This window comes from Grampus griseus, assembly GCF_964374135.1.
Source record: "Grampus griseus genome assembly, chromosome: 16".
Taxonomy (NCBI): Eukaryota; Metazoa; Chordata; class Mammalia; order Artiodactyla; family Delphinidae; genus Grampus; species Grampus griseus.
In genome coordinates this window covers 86,014,252-86,032,022 of record NC_139010.1, presented here as the reverse complement: position 1 = coordinate 86,032,022, position 17,771 = coordinate 86,014,252, and the positions used below count along the sequence as shown (strand labels likewise).

General features: G+C 60.6%; 1 protein-coding gene across 1 annotated transcript in view; it reads right to left on the bottom strand.

Moving 5' to 3' along the window:
- Positions 1 to 2,301, bottom strand: part of KNDC1 (kinase non-catalytic C-lobe domain containing 1) — a gene marked incomplete at its 5' end in the record, with an annotated part of 56,307 nt that extends 54,006 nt beyond the window's left edge. The window contains one exon of the mRNA XM_082672982.1: positions 2,200 to 2,301. Within this exon, the coding sequence (XP_082529108.1) occupies positions 2,200 to 2,301 (102 nt within the window). The remainder of the gene's footprint in view (positions 1 to 2,199) is intronic.
- Positions 2,302 to 17,771: the final 15,470 nt, after the last annotated feature.

Genomic DNA, 17,771 nt, shown 5'->3' with positions numbered 1-17,771 from the left:
CCACCGTCCAGCTTTCTGGTTCTCGCCAACCTGGCACTTGTGGGAAGGTTTTCGCAGTGGGTGTATTTTGTGTTGCCTGATAATAATGAAGTCAAACATTTTCTCATATGTCCACCAGCAATTTGGATTTTCTCTGGGGTCACAACAGGGCATGGACGTTCCAGGGGCTCCTGCGGGGTGGGGTCCACAGGGTTCTATTTCCTGAGCTCACTGTGGTCAGTTGATATAATTAGCTGTATAACCAGCAAATGCCTGTGTCTCATGTGGCTTGTACAGTCCTGGGTCTGGCACCCACCGTCCCTCCCTGGGAGCTGCCTGCTGTCCTCGGCCACGGTTCCCTCCCGGGGCTCCGCCGCATGGCCCTCCTTCCTCTCACGCACATGGCTTTTCGGATACAACCTGACTACACAACGCTGTGCCAGGCGGTCACATGTCCCTGGCGGGGATTTAAAACCTTCAACACCAACCACACCCAACGTGTTTCACGAGAACACACCCAAAGGCAATGCCTCTCTCACCGGGGAGGGTGCGAGGAGTTTGAGGAGCCCCGAGCTTCACGGCTGGATGCCACTACAAACGTGGCATCCCACTTCACCTGGAGGTGACGGCCACAGGATGACGGGGACCCCGGCCCCATGCACTGTGCACGGCTGGGGACACTGTTACCAGGAGGAGGCCTCAGGGCACGGCCGCAGGACAGACAGTGGGCTCGGGATTGAGGCTTTGGGTCCAAGTCCCGGCTCTGCCTGTCCTGTTTATCTGGCATCAGTCACCGGCTCGGTGTGCCAGGCACGGAGGAGGCCCTGGAAGTGTGGGGCAGCCAGTGCAGAAGGCTGCTCAGGACTTGGGCTCCTGACTGAAGGCCACTTTTGCCCTCTGTGAGCCCCACGTGGAGAACCACATGTTCTGCGTCTGCCTTGGGGAGTGATTTGGGGGGACGTGAGTCTCCCAACAGACACTTTAGAAATGCGTCCTTCCGGGGGGAGCGTTTGAAGGCTGACGGCTGGGAGCACCCTTTCTTGCGCCATCAAAGCCACGGAGATATCCACAGGGTTCTTTATTCCCTTGCCTTTCCTCTCCGCAGCCTTCTCTCACGCCGAATCCAGGCCACGGGGTGGGGGGGGTGTTGAGGCAGCACCCCCCCCACCCCGGGGCACTGCCTCGGCAGCCGCCTCAACAGACTCTGCCACCAGAAGGACTGCTGCTAGGGCATGAGCCCCTCTGTCCTCAGAACCAGCTCTGCTGGGGCAGTGGGCAGGGGCCGGCTGAGGGCGAGGGACCTGGAGACCCCCTCTAGCCCAGGAGGGGCTGGCCGGGTCTGCCTCGCTGGTGGGCCTGGCCAGACGGGCACGTGGAGGGTCTTGTCATTTAGAGAGCAACACTGCAACAGCGCCAGCAGACCCCACAGATGGGCGCCTGTACCTGCTAGGGGCTGGGAGGGCATCTGCACAGTCCCCCAGCCTTGGGAGACTAGAGGGTCTTCTTGGGAGCAGCTGTATCCTCTGGGGGCCACCTCTCGTGTGGTGGGGACTGGCTTGTTCAAGGGCCACGGAGTTTATTCATTTGACCCCAACCCACGGTCTGTGGGGCACTACGGGGAAGCCAGAGCTGCAGGGGCAAACCCAGGCGGGTGCGGAGGCGTCTCTGACAGAGTCGCGGGCAGAGTGGCTCAGTTAATGGCCAGAAGCCCCATGTGACAGAGACCCTGGCCCCTCTGCACCCTGGCTGGGGGCTCAGGACTTGGGCTCCTGACTGAAGGCCACTTTTGTCCTCTATGAGCAGGAATCAGCCCTCAGTCATGGAGGCCTCCCCCGCCCCCAGCTCCTGAGCAGTCTGGCCTGACTGGGCTCTGCTGCCGGCGCCTTCCGCTGACCTCCTAGGGTCTCCGCAAGGAGGAATACAGTGCTCGGGCCCTGCCGCTAAGCGCCCCCCACGCTCATCCCCCCAACATCTGTAACCCGGAGCCCACCCCCGCAGGGCGCCAACTTCTTCAGTGACAGCCCATCCGCTGCTGTCCCAGGTGGCATCCCCCGGTCCTGTCCCCTCTGGGGGAAAACGCTGAAGGCTGGTGCTGCTGGTGAGAAGGGCTTTGGTATCCCCCTGCTGCCAGGACCTGGCCCGGGGGCAGGGGGCCTGGGGACTCTCCGCGAACCCCTCCGTGCGGAACGGTGGGGGTCCCAGCGCGGGTCGGGGGCTCACCTCGTCCTCCGGCAGAGTGGGGAGCGGCTCGAAGTCGTAGAAGTCTAAGTCTTTGCCGTCCTCCTCGTAAAAATCCGCCGCAGCAGGGTCCATGGCCTGCATCCTCCGTGCGCCGCCGGCGGCGCCACACTCGCAGTCACTGCCCGAGCCGCCGCACTCCGGCCGGAGGCGCACCCGCCGCCCGAGATCTACGCGAGGCCGGCGCCCCCCGCCTGGCCTCGCCCCTCCAGCGGCCTCGGCGCCCCGGCTCCGGCTCCGCGCACAGGCTCTGGCTCTGCGAGCCGGGAAGGCTACGCGCGCAGGGCCGCCGTGGGAACGCCCCCCGCGCCGCCCGCCGCGGCCCACGCCGGCCCCGCCCCCGGTGCGCCCCGCCCGCGCGCTGCCGCAGTGTCACCAGAGCGGGGACGGGGGTGGGGGCACCTGGGCGCGGGACTGGGGGTCGGGGCATTCGCAAGGCCGTGCTCACTTTGCCGGGCAATTGGGGGCGACTGGGGCTTCCGAGGGCGTTCTGGGGACTTTGTCCCTCGGGGACGTTGGCCGCTGTCCTGGGGGATGCACTGCGGGGGCGTGGGGAGGGGTGGAGGCCTGTGCGCGGTAGGCACCGTTTGGGGGCGGGGCCAGCCTTGTGGCCGGTGTTCCTGAGCGGTGCGTCGCGGGCAGCCGCGGGCTCTGTGGGCACACGGATGGAGGGCCGCGGCCCAGCCCGCGGAGAGTGCCGGGCGGGTGGTCCACCCTCCACCCTGTCACCCTCGCTCCCTGCCCCCGCTGGCAGGGGCGGGGCTGCCGCAGTCCACGCGGGGAGGTGGGGAGGGGCGGCTGCAGAGGTGCCCAGGAGGGCCAGGCAGGGCTGGGGGGGCCGGGCAGGGGGGGGCGGAATGGGGTAGAGTCCAGGGAGTAGACCCGTCTGAGCAGTTGGGGTCTGGCCTGCCCCTTTCTTGAGTTAGGGTCCCATGGATGGGGGACCAATAATTAGAGCTTCATCCAGACCTTGCCAGCCTGCCTCCTCGGTGTGGAAAGGGAACCAAAAGAACAGACAAGCTCTCCCTCAATTTGGCAGTCCTGCTGGTTCGTGACTAACCCCTTCACCGGGTTTCCTCAGCACAGGGACGAGCCCTGCCCCAAGCCAGGGCCTGTGGCTGGGCAGAGAGCAGGACACCCCTACCCCAGCCTGGCAGAGATCCAGGGAGGGTGCCCCCTCACAGTGAAGCAAAGAGCCAGACAGCACAGCCTCCACGTCTTCTGCAGGAGGGTGACGGGTGGGCCCCCTCCCCCGGCGCAGGGCAGGGGGTCAGAGCTCCCACAAGACGGTGGGCACTGCGGCCAGGCTTACAGCAGCCACGATGTAAATGCTCCTTGGCGAAGGAAGCTGACTCGCGGCGGGTCCTGCCAGGTCCGAGGATGCAGGGGACTAATTCTATCCCGGCTCAGGTCTCGTGGCCCCGGGGGCCCTGCGATGTGACCCCAGGTGGGCAAGGAGCACCCGGTCGGGAGGAACGTGGGCAGCGACGCCTCAGTCTGGCGGCCGGGGTGCCGGCAGCCCCACTGTGTACAGCCCACCCAAGGCCCCTGAGAGAAGTGGGTCTGGCTGTCTGGGAGCTGGGAGCAGTAGCCAGGGCGGGCGGGTGGGTAGGTGAGGGCAGCAGCGGTTGGAGAGGATCCATCTCAGGATGAGTGCCTGGGCTGTCGGTGGGCACCACCCGGTCTCAGAGGGAGGCAGGCCCTGCTCCAGAGCCCTGGGGCTCCAGCTGCATCCTGTACTCGGGCCCTGCGTCCACGGAGCCGAGCGCCCTGCCTGCAGGGTCCCTGTGCTGCAGGGGCGGGGGGCTGCCCCTTCCCTCTGTCCCAGGCTGGCGTCGAAGGCTGTTGACGCCTGCGTGTGGCCTTGACACCCCTCACCCGCCATCCAGCCTAAACACCCTCCGGGGGTCTCAGCTGTTGTGGGCCCAAAGGGAAGATGCCAACTTTATCACCTGGTTCTCAGGTCTCCCTGCAACCGGGCCCGGGGTCTGGGCTGAGGACTGAATTGGGGGGTGGCATGCAAACCCCTTGACTGAAGGAGCAGTGTCATCGCCAATGGTTCCGGGCCCAATGGCATTGTCTACTTTGGGAAAAGGCGCATCCAATTTGGGTAAAATGCAGAACAAACGGGCTGTGGATGCCGGCTGAGTCAGCTTTGGCTGTTCCAGCCTCAAAGCACTTAGTGGGCGTGTGCCATCTCCTCGGTCAAGCAGGGACCAGGGGGCCTGGGCCAGTGGGGCGGGGCCGGCGGGAGCCCTAGGGAGGCACCTGGCAGGGGCCGCATTGCCTTCCTTCTTCTACCCGCCTGCTTCCCCAAAGCGTTTGTGGTCACTGGTCTTCTTTGTTCAGTGGAGTGACCGGAAGCTTCTGCTGGGTGTGTTGTGAGTCTCACTGTGTGTTTGCACACTTGCCCGCGTTTGTGGCAAGCTCTGCTCCCTGGAAGGGCGTGGCCCCCTGTGTCCTGGTGCCTCGGGCGTGGTGGGTGCTCCTCAGTGTTGGTACATGACTGTGACATTACTTTCGAGATCAGACCAAGTCTAGATCAGGCACCCTCAACCTCCCCAGAGCAAATGGGACAAGGACGTCCAGGCAGTCCTGGGCGCCACTCAAAGTTAATTTGAAGCTCAGCTCCAAACAGGCCAAGTCCTCACGAGCAGATGCCGCGAGGGCCCGCTCGCCCCGGCCTCTGCGCCAGCCTCTCCCACCACCCGCACGTCCAGCACATGCCCAGGGAGCAAGTCTGCTTCCTGGGACTCTTAGGCGCTGCCAGAATCCTGCAGAGGCTTCCTGGACACATGGTCAGCTCCACGGCCAAGGCCGCGACCTGGCGGAGTCCCGTCTCCTCACTGCTCTTCCCTGACCCATCGACCCACTCTCCTCCACCCCCATCTCCTCCAAGACCCTCCCTCTGTCTCCAAGCAGGTCCTAGCCCGAGCGCCCTCCCTGCCCACCCCCGAGCCTCAGGCCTCAGACCTCAGCCCTCCCCCGGCCGCCCTCAGTGACCAGGGAGGCTGTACTCCAGGCTAGGCTGGGCCCTCGCCACGCGTGTCCCCAGGCACGCTCTCTCCTGGCTTCCGCCGTGCAGTCAGCGGCTGTCAGTAGATCAGGCCGAATGTGGGGTGGGAGGGAGTGGTACAGGATGGGTTTTCAAAGCTCCTGTTTTCCCTGAAAGATTTTGAGAAGCTGTCACACCACGTGTACATTTTGAAGTCGACATCTACATTTTTGAAAAATTAAGAAATGTAAGTAGTTGCAAAGAATGTAATTTCTGGCATGGTATAATTATTGACATTTTGAAATAAAGCTGTTAGTCACTCCTGTAAATATATCCAAGGACCTAAAAACCAAAGTGGTTTTGATACCCACTAGCAATCATTTAGAAAAAAACACAAACATTTTTTTTCATAGTCGGAAATGTTCATCATAACATTTTCCTTAAACTCGTTACTGTTATCTAACTTCAGCCAGAATTTTATCTACTGTGATAGATTTTTATGCTTGAAAGTTTCTGCAGATTCTCCATAATACCTTGCAACAAAGATGCATGTAAGTTTTAATAACTTGAATACTTACTAAGTAAAAATTTTTAACATTTTTGTTTCCAGTGACCATGAGATTCATTTTACAGTATCGAAATATTCTGACCATGTTCCTCCTGGCGACAGGACCTAGCCCGCCCACCTGCTGCTGGGGCAGCCTGTGCCGTCCTGTCACTTGGTGGCCGTCACTCCGTGTCTGTCACTTGGTCTCTGCACGCTCTGGCTCGTCCCCGTGCTGCTGCCTCCCTGAGCAGCTGAGGGCAGCCCCTGCCCCACTCCTCTTCCCGGGCAGGGGGGGCCGAATGGGGTACCCCAGGGACCCCAGCACCCATGGGGCACCCTCCCCAGAGGTCTGGGCCCCAGGATCTAACAGCCCTGCCCCCAGGCGTGGAAGCCCCTCCTGAAGGTACTGTCCCCAAGGACCCTCGTGCCCCTCTTGCCTTCCAGCACCTGCTTCCCGTGCACATGCTCTCTGTGGAAGTGAGTGGCGCGGCTGCACCGCCTACAGGTCCAGACCAGTTCCTTTTACTCACGGATGTCGTGTGGATCGGCCGCCCCCATGTCCTTAGTCACGCAGATGTGCGGCCGAGTCACGGGCTCAGCGCGTGAGGGAGCTCACGGTTCCCAGGAGGGGGCGCAGACCGGGCTCGTGTCTCCCAGCACGCGCCGCCCACGCCGCCCACGCCCCGGGCCAAGTGCCTCACCTCTCGAAGCGTGCAGCAGTGCTTCACAGTGTGGAGGATGGGGTGAGGTCGCTACCCACAAAGGTTGCCGGTCCAGCGGTCCTGCTAGGGAACATGCCCGACTGGGAGCATTCAAAGACCCCAGATGCAATTTCTCACACCTGGGGAGCTTGAGAGAGACTGGGGTCCCCTCACGGATGGAGCTGGCAGGGCCCCCATCAGAGGTGGGCAGAGTGCCGGGGGACCCTGGTCAGGAAGCTGCGTCTCTAACCCTTCCCCCCCAACACCGTGTGATTCTGAGGCCGTCACAGGCGAGCTCCCTGGGCTAAACCACCCGTCTCTCTAACCCTGACTGTGGATGTCCCATGCCCCCACCGCACTGCTGGTCTTTGCTGCCCCCGTGAACACCCAGGTGACGTCTTGGCCCCAGAGCCCAGAGCTGGGCTGGAGGGCTGGGGCTCCACCTCGGAGCTCCTTGGCTCCGGTGTGGACACCTGTCCGGCATCAGGTGACAGCAGTGAGCCTGCCTTCTGTTGGGCCAAAGATAAAGCTGCCAGCCCCTGGGGGAGCCAGCCCCAAGCAAGGGGGAGTCACAGCCATGGAGGGCAGGTCCTGTGGTGCCAGAGAAGGGCCGCTGGGAAACTTATTGTAAATTGCAAATCAGAACATCCAGGGAGAGAGGGGCACCCTCCTGATCTATCAGACAGAGCAGCAGGCAATGTCCCCCCAATCCACCCCCTGCACCCCGAGGGCAGTCACTGTCCTGCCCTTGCGGAAGAGACTCCTCTACTCTCTTTTTTCATCTAGTTTTACCACTAAGCATATGTCGTTAAAGAAATAGTTTAGTTTTGCTCATTTTTTTCTTTTTTGGTAATTTGTATAAATGGAATCACACTGTGTGCGTTTTCTTTTTTTGTCTGGCTTCTCTCGCTCAGAGCTGTCCTGGGAGCGGGAGTCTGCTCACTGCTTTACTGAGCGGTGTCAGATGCACGAATCCACCACTGACAGACGTCTGGGCATCCAGACACACTCTAGGTCTGGGGTGTCACCTGGCACGTATTTTGCTCACGTTGTGCACCTGCACGTGTTCTTGCCGGGTCAGAGGTGATGCTCGTGTTCAAGTCCACGCGTGTGTCCATTGACTGGCCTCCGAGTGTGCACATGTGTGAGTCTGTCCATTGGTCTGTGCTCAGCCTTGCAGAAGTCCCCACGCTCCGAGTCTCCCGCCCCCCCGCCCCCTCCTCCTCCTTTTCCTCCAAGAACGTCTGGGCTCTTCTTGGCCCCGTGAGAGCCCGCCTGCTGCGAGCCGTCACGACCCTGTTGGGTGTGAGTGGCGTGGTGTGGCGTGTGCTTGCACACGAGCCTGAGAAGCAGCAAGTGTTCTAACCCGAGTGTGGGTCTTTCCCCTTCGAATCAGGCTCCCTTCCTGTCTCCTGATAATATTTTGTGGTTTTCTGTGAGGAGGACTTGCGTTTCTTTTATTGTATTTATCATGAATATTGGGCGTATTTTGGTACTATTGTAAATTGTATCTTTGTAGAAATTTTGTTTCCTGTTTGGTGCTGGCCTACAGGAGTCAAATGGGCTCTTTTTAAAAAATTCATTTTTATGGGTATAGTTGGTTTACAACGTTGTGTTAGTTTCTGCTGTATAGCGAAGTGAATCAGTTTCAAATTGGCTTTTGTCCGATGACGTTGTGTCCAGCAACGTGCTAACCACTAACTGAGTGGTTCTGACCTGGAGACGGACTTAGATTTGCTGTGGGAGCGATCACACTCCCTGGGAATAAGTCCCGCTTCTCCACTTCTCATCCTCACCACGCCTCTCCCTGCCCTCACTGCCCCATGGGACCCTAGCGCAGCACCGAGCAGAGCAGCCGTGGTGAGACGGTCCTCTTGGCTGAGTTCCCAAGGTGAGCAGCTGGGCTTCGCTTCGTCACCGTCAGGGATAATTTTGCTGTAGGTTTTTGTAGGTTAATGAAGTTCCCTTCTATTGCTAATTTGCCAAATGTTCTTTTAAAATCACAAATAAATGTTGAATTGCATCAAATGCTTTCTCTGTGTCTATTAAGGTGATGGCTTGATCTTCTCTATTCCGCGAGTGAGCTAACGTCTAAGGTAGACTAATTTTGTAGTCTGGGAGCAAATCCACCCAACTGTGACACATCATCTCCTGCATCTCGGTCCTGCTGCCCTCACGCTGTGGTCCTTCGAGGGCGGAGTCCTGACTGCCGCCCCGTGGTGCCAGGGGCGGGGGCGCCTGAGGCATCTCTTCCGCTCCCTCCACTGCTCTGGATTCTCTGTAATGAAAAGCTTGGCATGGATTTCGGGTAAGTTCGGAGGGTCCCGGCAAAGGCTTAGCCCTTCCCTGAGGTGGGCGCAGCCGTCCTGGGTCTGTAAGTATAGCAACGCCTCTCACGGGCACTAGCATTCTTTTTCTTTGTTTCTGTTCATGGAACCAATTTCAGAAAGGGTTTCTGCTGTGATTGGTACCCCTGCCCCCAGCGGAGGGGCAATAGTCCCTTTGTAATGTGAAGGGGGTCCGTTCATTTGACAGGCAGGGCCAGCTGAGACTTTCTTGGCCCTTAGACTAGCACTGATCCTTCATAAAGCAAATGTTGATCTTTAAAAACAAAATTCCAGAATAAATTCAATTAAACCCAGTTTAAACAAGACATTGCCGAGACGTGGAGCTTCTTGGCTCTTAGCCCTATGTATGAAAAGCGGAATTGGTTTAATACCGTGGGTCCCTGTAAGCAAAATGTTGAAATGCCACCATCTTTCCTGGATGGTGATGTCTTACGTTTCTTGAAAAATAGCAGAAACTCCCTTTAATTCACTTCATTGGGGCACATTTCTCAGGAAAAGGTGCAAAGATTTGAGACTCAGATACACGGTTATATTTCTCCTCTTTTATCTGTTGCTTGACATACTGAACACAAGGACCGTTGGGCCACAGGGGGAGCAGGGCACAGGAGTTACCTGTTGTCCTGGGTCTCCGTCTCCCCTTTGCTCCAAACTCCCTGAGGTTTCTTCCCTTTGGGGATGCCCTGCCTCTTCCCAGCAACCTCTTCCCAAAGTCTCTGCAGGACACAGCTTTGGAGACTTTTCCACGGAGCTGGGGACACAGGCTGAGCTCCTAGGCCTTCTCAGGGGTCCCTCGGCCACCGCCCGTCAGTGTTTCCCACCGTCTGACTTTTGAATGGGCTTTTTCGTTTTTTACCAGGTGTTCAGTTCTATCCTTCATCCCCAAACCCCGGTTGGCTCTTCCCTGGGTGGGGTCTGCAAGCCCTGCTGGCTGTGACCCTCCCCTTATGATGCATCTCTGCGGGCGGGGGGTTGCTCTCCCCTGGAACCCGAGGCCAACACTTTCTGTGAAGGATGTTTCCATGCAGCTCATGGAGCGAATTCCACGTGTTCACGGACATTCCAGAAGGTGCTCCTCCCAGGCATTTGTACTTACCTGCCACAGTTTTTGGAACATTTGTAGAAATGAGAGAACTGTTTCTTTACTTGTCCGTCATCTTTATCCTATGAGCTCAGCCTGAGGCCTTGAAGGAGGCTTCACCTGGAGAGCTCCATCCATCCATCAATGCCACTTCCCTGGTTCAGGAGGGGCCCCTCCACATCCTTCTGCGAAGGTGGCTCTGAAGGGCCCCGCCCCCCGCTCTGGGTTCCCAGCCCACACAGAGGCCACCAGCGTCCCCAGAACTTCCCAACTGCTCTCAAGCTGTGAGGACGTGGACCAAGCGGGGAAGAGACGTGGGTGGTGGGCTGCAGACAGACAGCCGAGCCTGCCACTGGCTTGTCGTGTGAAGACGGAGGGTCCCTGGCTGATGGACGACCCCCATCTGCCCCTCGTCCGGTGCAGTGCAGGAGGCAGGCTGGGGCCCGGTGAACGTGGCCTCTGCGCTGCTTCCCTGGAGCCGCCGGGGGAGCTGGTCACGGAGGCTGCGGCTCTGCCCTTCCTGACTGTGTGACGCCGGGCAACCTGCTCAACCCCTCTGAGCCTGCTCACGAGGCTGGATGTGAGCGTTTGACGGGTGACGTGTGAAAGGCACCTGGCCGGGCCGCTTGGGCACTTGGGTTTGGCAGTGAGCAGAGGGCAGGCGGGAGAAGAGGCTGTGGGTGGAGGCTCCCAGCTGTGCCCTGAAGGAGGCTGGGAGCTCGCTTTCCCCGGGTGGCGCTGAGTTGGGAGTGTGGGGAGGTGGGGGTTCTGACCACATCCTGTCGCTGTGAGCTGCTGGCAGGTTGTGGGCGGGAACGCTGCCACGGGTAGGGCCGCCGTCTGCTGTGAACCCCGACTCCCCTGCACCCTGCAAGGGTTCCTGGACCCGGCGCCGCGGGGCTGAAGGGACTGTACACCCGCCGTGGGCCCCCTCCTCCCCCAGGGCCTCGCCCCCTGCCCCAGCTCAGAGGTGGCAGCTCTTTGTAAACTGTGAAGTGAGGTGCACACTCCTGGACCTCTTGGCCCAGCCGGGGGGCAAGGATGACGGGCACTTCGGCTACCCCATCTCGAGCTTCAGCGTTTCCACTTTTATAGCTTGTGTGTCTCCAGCATGAGAGAGAAGGTGGCGCTGCTCTGTCTGCAAATTGATCCTGGCATGTCCAGCACCTCTCTGCCCGCTTCGCCTGGTTTGGGGTCATTTCTTCACCTGGTTTTGGGCTGTTCTATCCCTGTGCCCTGTAACGGCCTTGGTCGCTGGCTCTGCTGAGGACCCGGCAGATGCTGGGCGTGGACTCTCCTCTAAGTTGGGTGTCAGCTCAGCATCCCCGACACCCACACTGGGGCCACTGGGGGACCACCAGTAACACTGATTCTGTCTCCATTTAAGATTTTGATGCCGGTCACCGTGGATTTTTTGGTATCAATTTTGGTTTTTTAAAATATTGTGTCACAACATTACTTGCTTTATTACTGAGTTTTCGGGCCCCTTAAATCTTGCTCTGAGCATCTCACCCGCCCGGCCCCTCGAGGAGCTGACAGCTTCCGGCCTGTGCTTCCCGCCGGACCCCGCAGTCTCGCCCCCAGGACCCTGGGCTCCCGGCCCCCACCCAGACCCTTCAAGCCCTGTGCCCTGGTCCCTGGTCCCCAGGCCTCCCCTTCCTCTGCCGATGCTCCTGAGAGGCAGTCTCAGCGTCTGACCGGCCACGGGGGTCCTCCTGCCTTTGCGGGCCCCCCAACGTTTGTCCAGGATCCATCCTCGCAGCGGCGATGGCACAGACTGGCTGCCCGCAGGCCACACAGAGCCCGCTGTTCATCAGCCAAGTCCCAGCTGCACTGCGACCACCTGGCGGTGGGGGCGGTCTGTAGACAGTGGGAGGCTTGCCTCCACCCCCTCCCCCCCCCCGTTTGGAGACGTTGCATGGGGTGACGTGTGTAGAAGCTGCACGGCACCAGCTGTTTCGGGGGCCCCGGTATCCCTCACGCATGTGTGTTTCCTCGGGAACCCCCCATGCAGGGGCCCCGAGGGTCTGTTCCCGGCTCCTGGGGCCGGCGACAGTCTGCTCCTTATTTGTGATCACCTATCTCATAGCCCGTGTGGCAAGCTGGGGTGTCAGCCCCCGAGGGCAGGGCCCAGCTCCCAGGCTGTCTTCTCTGCTGGGTCTCCAGGGACCAGTCCTTGCAGACTGGAGGGTCTGTAGGACGTGCATCGGCTCCCCAGCAGCCCAGGTTCCATGGAGGGAAGTTCTTGGTGTCCCATTGCCTCTCCATGGGGGCACGAAAAGATCCTGCCACCCACTTTCCACTCAACCTCTGGGATATTGGGGCCCCTGGAGGCACGGCTGGGGACCCCCTGGAGGGACCTGGGCTCCTTTCCCAGGGTTCCCAGAGAGGAAGGGCTCACAGCAGACAGGGGCTGTCAGGCCAGGTGGGAGGGAGGTCAGAGCCTCAGTGGGACTGAGAAAGGCTGGGACCTGGGACCGTTTGTGGCAGCACTGCGTACCTGCACCTGGACACACGTCTCCTAGAGCAACAAAATACAAAGAAACTGTGCGGGATTAAAAAGACCTGTGTGGGGACTTCCCTGGGGGTCTAGTGGGTAACATTCCGCACTCCCAATGCAGGGAACCTGGTTCGATCCCTGGTCGGGGAACTAGATCCCGCATATATGCTGCAACTAAGAGTCTGAATGCCACAAAGAAGAAGCCCGCATGCCTCAACTAAAAAAAGATCCTGCGTGTTGCAACCAAGACCCGGAGCAGCCAAAGTAAATTAAATAAATAAATATTTAAAAAATACATAAATAAAATTAAAAAGAAATAAAAATAACTGGGTGCATGCGCAGTTGGTGCAAATTCTGGACCCAAAAGATACAAAGAGACCAAAAAACCCAACTTCCACTTTCAAAGAGCCTGGAGCAAAAGCAGAGTGTTGGGAGCAAAAGCAGGGCACTGCCCCTGCCCCCCGCACACAACATCACCTAAGGGGTGGACACACCACGGACGCCACCCTTCCGGCCCCGCCCCTGGACACGCCCCTGCCCTCACCCCATATAAGGAGCCAGCTCGCGCCCTCTCTTCCCCGCCCCGCCAGGGAGCCAGCAAGCAAGGAGCCTGTTGTTTGTTCTCACTCCCCCGCCGCAGCAGGGGCCCCAGTACAGCCCTGCCTGAATTTCTTGTCTGGCCTCTGATCAATTTCAATTGATTGGGGAAGGCCAAGAGCCCGGGTGGGTAACAGGACCTGCTTCTGCCGGGAGAGGGCTGGGGTGAAAGAAGCCTGAGTGTGCACGTGTGTGTGTACACAGGCCGGCATGTCTCATGTGCTTCCTTGCACTCCTGTGTGTGTGTTGTCACGCGTGTGCTTATCCGGGCACATCCCTGAGCAGAGCTTGTGTGTGTGCCCGAGTGCACCCGTGTACCTGTGTGTGTCTGTGGCCTCCCCTGCGCTCTGAGGCTGTGGCCTGTGCAGGGACCCCGCCCACCGTCCCAGGGCTGCTGAGCCCCTGACTCCTGGGCTGTTCTGCCCCCCGGTTTCTTCGCCGGAGCACCGCTGAGGCCTGTGCCTGCCCCGCCCTGACTGACCACACGCCCTGGTCTCCCACCTGAGACCCCAACTCCACGTCCAATCGGCCCCCATGACCTGGGACCTCCTTCCCGAATCTTATTTCTTGCATCTACTGCGGCCCCAACCCCTTGCTCCCACCATGTCCGTCCTGTGCCGCCCACCTGCTCCCCCGGCCCCGAGCTCAGCCCTGCGGCCCCCTCTCTGCCCTCGGTGGGGGGGTGAGGCCTTCCTGGTGGCCAGCGGTGCCACGCAGGTCCGTGCACCCCAGAGACGGCGTTTCAGTCTCACGGGCTTTTGTAAGAGATGCGGATCGTCTGTCCTCGGCCCCAGACTTGCCCCAACACAGACACATTTCTCCTGGATCTGAGTGACTGAGACTCGACCCTGGGACCAGGCCACGGACACCGGCTCGTGGGAGGGACCTGCGCTCCAGGACCCCGGTCACACGCGTCTGAGTTGCCGGGTTGTCCCTGAAAGGGGCCACCCGGGGGTGTTGCCAGAGCTGTGTGTGCGAGAAGTAACCTGCTGCCAGGGACAGGGAAGGCTTGATGTCTGTGCACAGAGAGTGGATATAAACCAGTGTCACTCTCAGTGCATCCACCCAGGGCGGCGGGAGGGCCTGGGTCCCCCTGGGCGAGGGAGAGGCCGTCCGTGGCCCGTGCCCGCCTGGGCCTCCGAGCAGGACAGAGCAGAGCCGAGGCCGCTGGCGTGTGGTGCCCAGGAGGCTGGATGTGAGGGCAGCGGAGAGGACGGTGGAGCCGTGACCCAGTGGGGGGATCCAGAGAGCCCTGCCCCCCACGCCTCCCAGCCACCCTCCCTCCTGGGCCCCAGGGTTTCTGTTCCACCTCCGATACCAGGCCAGCGCCTTTGGATCTGCTGTCCAGTGCCCCTGGAGGACTGTCCCTTGGGTGGCAAGTCTGTGCTCAGGGCGCCGGCTCCGTGGCTCATGGGAGGCCCAGGCAGGTGGCCGGTGGGCCATGGGACTTGGCCACGTGCACTCCAGCCCTAACCAACAACCCCTCCCTCCCAGCCCACCGGAGTGGGGCCCGCGGAGCCGTCCTGCCACCAGCCCCACACCTGCAGGCTGAGCCGCCTGCCGTGAGGAGGATGCCCACCTCCCAGAAGTGGCCGCACAGGGCCCTGGGTCACATCTGGGGGAGCCCTTCTCACTCATGCCAAGGGGTCTCCCGTGCGACCCTTCCTGCCACGCCTTCCCTCCTGAATGGCCGAAGCTCTCCGATTTGGTCCTCGAGACCTTCCAACGTGGCCTTTTTGCTCCCCTCCCCCACTGGCCTCCCCAGGCGCCCACCAGGGCCGCGCCCACCAGGGCCACGCCCTCCAGAGCCACGCCCTCCACCCTGCAGCTGGCGTGGCTGCCGCAGCACTGCTCCCTGTGTCCTCACAGGGCTCTTACCCTGTCCCTCTGTCCCACCTTCTCGGGGGATGCAGAGCTGGCCTCTATCAGGACCAGCGGTGCCCCCTCCCCCCGAGGGGCATAAATCAATAATCAATATGTGGATGATCAGTCATGTAGTAAGAGCTGCCGCTGAAGCCTCGGCTCAGAGACGAGCCCGGGGTGTGCAGACCAGGGCGGGGCTGGCGGCCATCCTCGGGGCAGAACACGCACACCTGCTGCCCTGGACGCAGGCCAACCTTGGCCGGTCAGCCTGTGTGCAGCTGCTGGTGACACCAATGCCTGAGGCCCGCCAGTCCCCCCTCCCCACCTGGCAACACCGCGGGTCTCGGGGCGGGTGGCAGGACTACAGGGGCAACCTGGGTGCCCGTAGGGCAGATGCGGCCCTACTGCAGCCACCACGTCTGCGTGTGGCCGTTCGCGTGGCTGGCCGCGCCCCTGCCCAGGGCCCCAGGAGCTGAGAGCGAGCCGCTCCTGCCAACGTCCCCAGCCTGGCAGAGGACAGGCCTCCCAAAGCGGCGAACACTGCTGCCGCCACCCCAGCCCCCCAGGAGGCCCAGCACGACGCGCCAGCCCCTGGACAGCTGCCTTTGCAGCCGCGATTCATGCCCTGTGACCCCACCCCCCAGAGGCCGCTCCTGGGCCCCAAGGCTCTCCTCGACTGTCTGCGTCTTAAAGACGCAGTGGGCCAGCAGGACGAGAGACAGAGTGGGTGCCCCCCCCAGTCCTGGTCCAGCCCCTTCCTGCAGACCCAGCTGAGGCAACGCCACAGACCCGGAGGGGCTCCCAGGGGTGGCTTGTTCAGAGGTGGCTCAAGGGGCTTCTTGGAGAAATCGGGGAGGGCGTCGGTGGAGGTGCCCTTAACTGACCACCAACGCTCCCTGCAGACAGCAGTGCTGGCCGGACCCGCGGGCGAGCGCTTTCCAGGTCCCCAGCAGATGACGCCACACCAGCGCTCAGGAGGGACTGTAACGCGTCCCCGGCTGGACCACTCAGGAGAGGGCTGCCAAGTCCCCCGAGTCCTCCGGGCTGACTGAGGCTGTCACAGCGACCCTGTGAGGCCACCAGGTCTGCACCCTGGTAGTCAGACAGGAGCCCACAGCTCCAGGGGGCTCTCTGTGAAGGGCATGTACACGCACGCACACACACGTGTGCTCCTCCTGCGCTCACACGTACAACTCAGGCACCCACATGCTCACACACGCACACTCATCCCCACACTCACACCTCCACGCAGCCACGTGATCCAAACACAACGCACACACACACGTAAGCACACACACACGCATGCACTCACGCGTGCACGCTTTCACACACACACACCAGCACATGCTCACTATCATGTGCTCTCACACTCATCTTTATACACGTGCTCTCACACTACACACACGCATGCACACTCACTCACACAGGCACCCACCCACCCAACTCAACATAGCACAGTCCCACCCTTGCACGTGCACTCACAATGCACACACACGTGACAGACTGTGTGACATGCACACACTCACACATGTGCACAAACCAACTTGAACACAGAATGCACTCAGCACACGGGCACACTCACGCACACTCCCACACACACACGCAGGAAGCACACTCTCACATACACACACACCGCGCGTGTATGCGCATACATAGCACAAAGGAAGGGGTGACACACAGCGTTAGACCTCAGACGATGGGCTGTGGCTGTGACCTCCTGCCCTGCATCCTTTTGGAGGCATCGTCCGCGTGGGGCGCTCCCAGATGTGGTCGTGCCGTGGATTTTTATTCCTGGAAAACATTACCTGCAAACGGAAGGTGTCACAACCCTGTCTCCAAGTGGACTCAGGAGGCTGAACCAATATTGGAACACACGATGTTTAATATTTAAGGTCGAATCTCTTTGGTCTGAATGATGAGCTGCTCTCTCTGGTCTGTCAGGGGCACCGGGGCAGGAAGGATGGGGGACGCCCTCTGGAGGGGCCGGAAAGGGCAGCCTTGTGGCTCCCCGGCCTCTCCCAGCCCCGGGCACCATGATGGGCCTGCCCCCCTATAGGGAGAGATATGCTTGCAGATGCTGTGAACCAGCCTCCCAAAGTGCCAACAAGGACAACACTGTACTTCTTCGTCGACGGTTCTGCGCCTGCAGCATGTGCCCAGCACAGCCCCAGGGTGCTGGTCCTGTCAGCCGCAGGAGCGGGCAAGCAGGCTGGTCGGCGGTGGAGACAGGAGCCACCCAGCGGTCATCGGTTGCCCGTCTGGTCGACATGTGAGGATATATGGGGCTCGGGGCAGGTACCGGCCACCTTGGTCTGTTACAACATCACTGTTAGGTTTACAGGAATTCCAGGAAGTGGGGCTCCTGTGCTCAGACACTGGGCATCTTGCCTGGGACACGGGACAGCCCCCCAACCCAGGTGGGTGTGAGGAAGGATCTGCTCCTGCTGGAGTCCCCGCCCAAGACACAGACGCTGACAAGTCCTGGTGACGAGGCTGCACAGGGCAAGGAGAGCTCGGCGCTCGGACGGCTGGAAAACACTCTATCCTGTGTGTGCGTAACGTGTTGTGTGCATGTCTGTGCGCAGTAGACGTGTGTGCACGGGTGGCATGTGTGATGTATGCTGTGTGCAGTGCACATGTGTGCACTCTTGTGCATGTATGGTGTACTGTGCACGTGTGGGGAGTGTGCACATGTGCATGCACGTGGCACGTTCACACATGTATGTGGTACATGCACCAACACATGTGCACGTGTGTGTGGGTGCACATGTGTTACAGACCCCAGGGGATGGAGGGAGGGAGCAAAGACTGCAGAGGCCCACATACACATCCCTTTGGGTGTCTCAGCTTCTCCACGGGGACCCGTGGACCCCTTCCCATGGGACACGCCACTTGCTGTCACAGAAGGATATTTGTCACCGACAT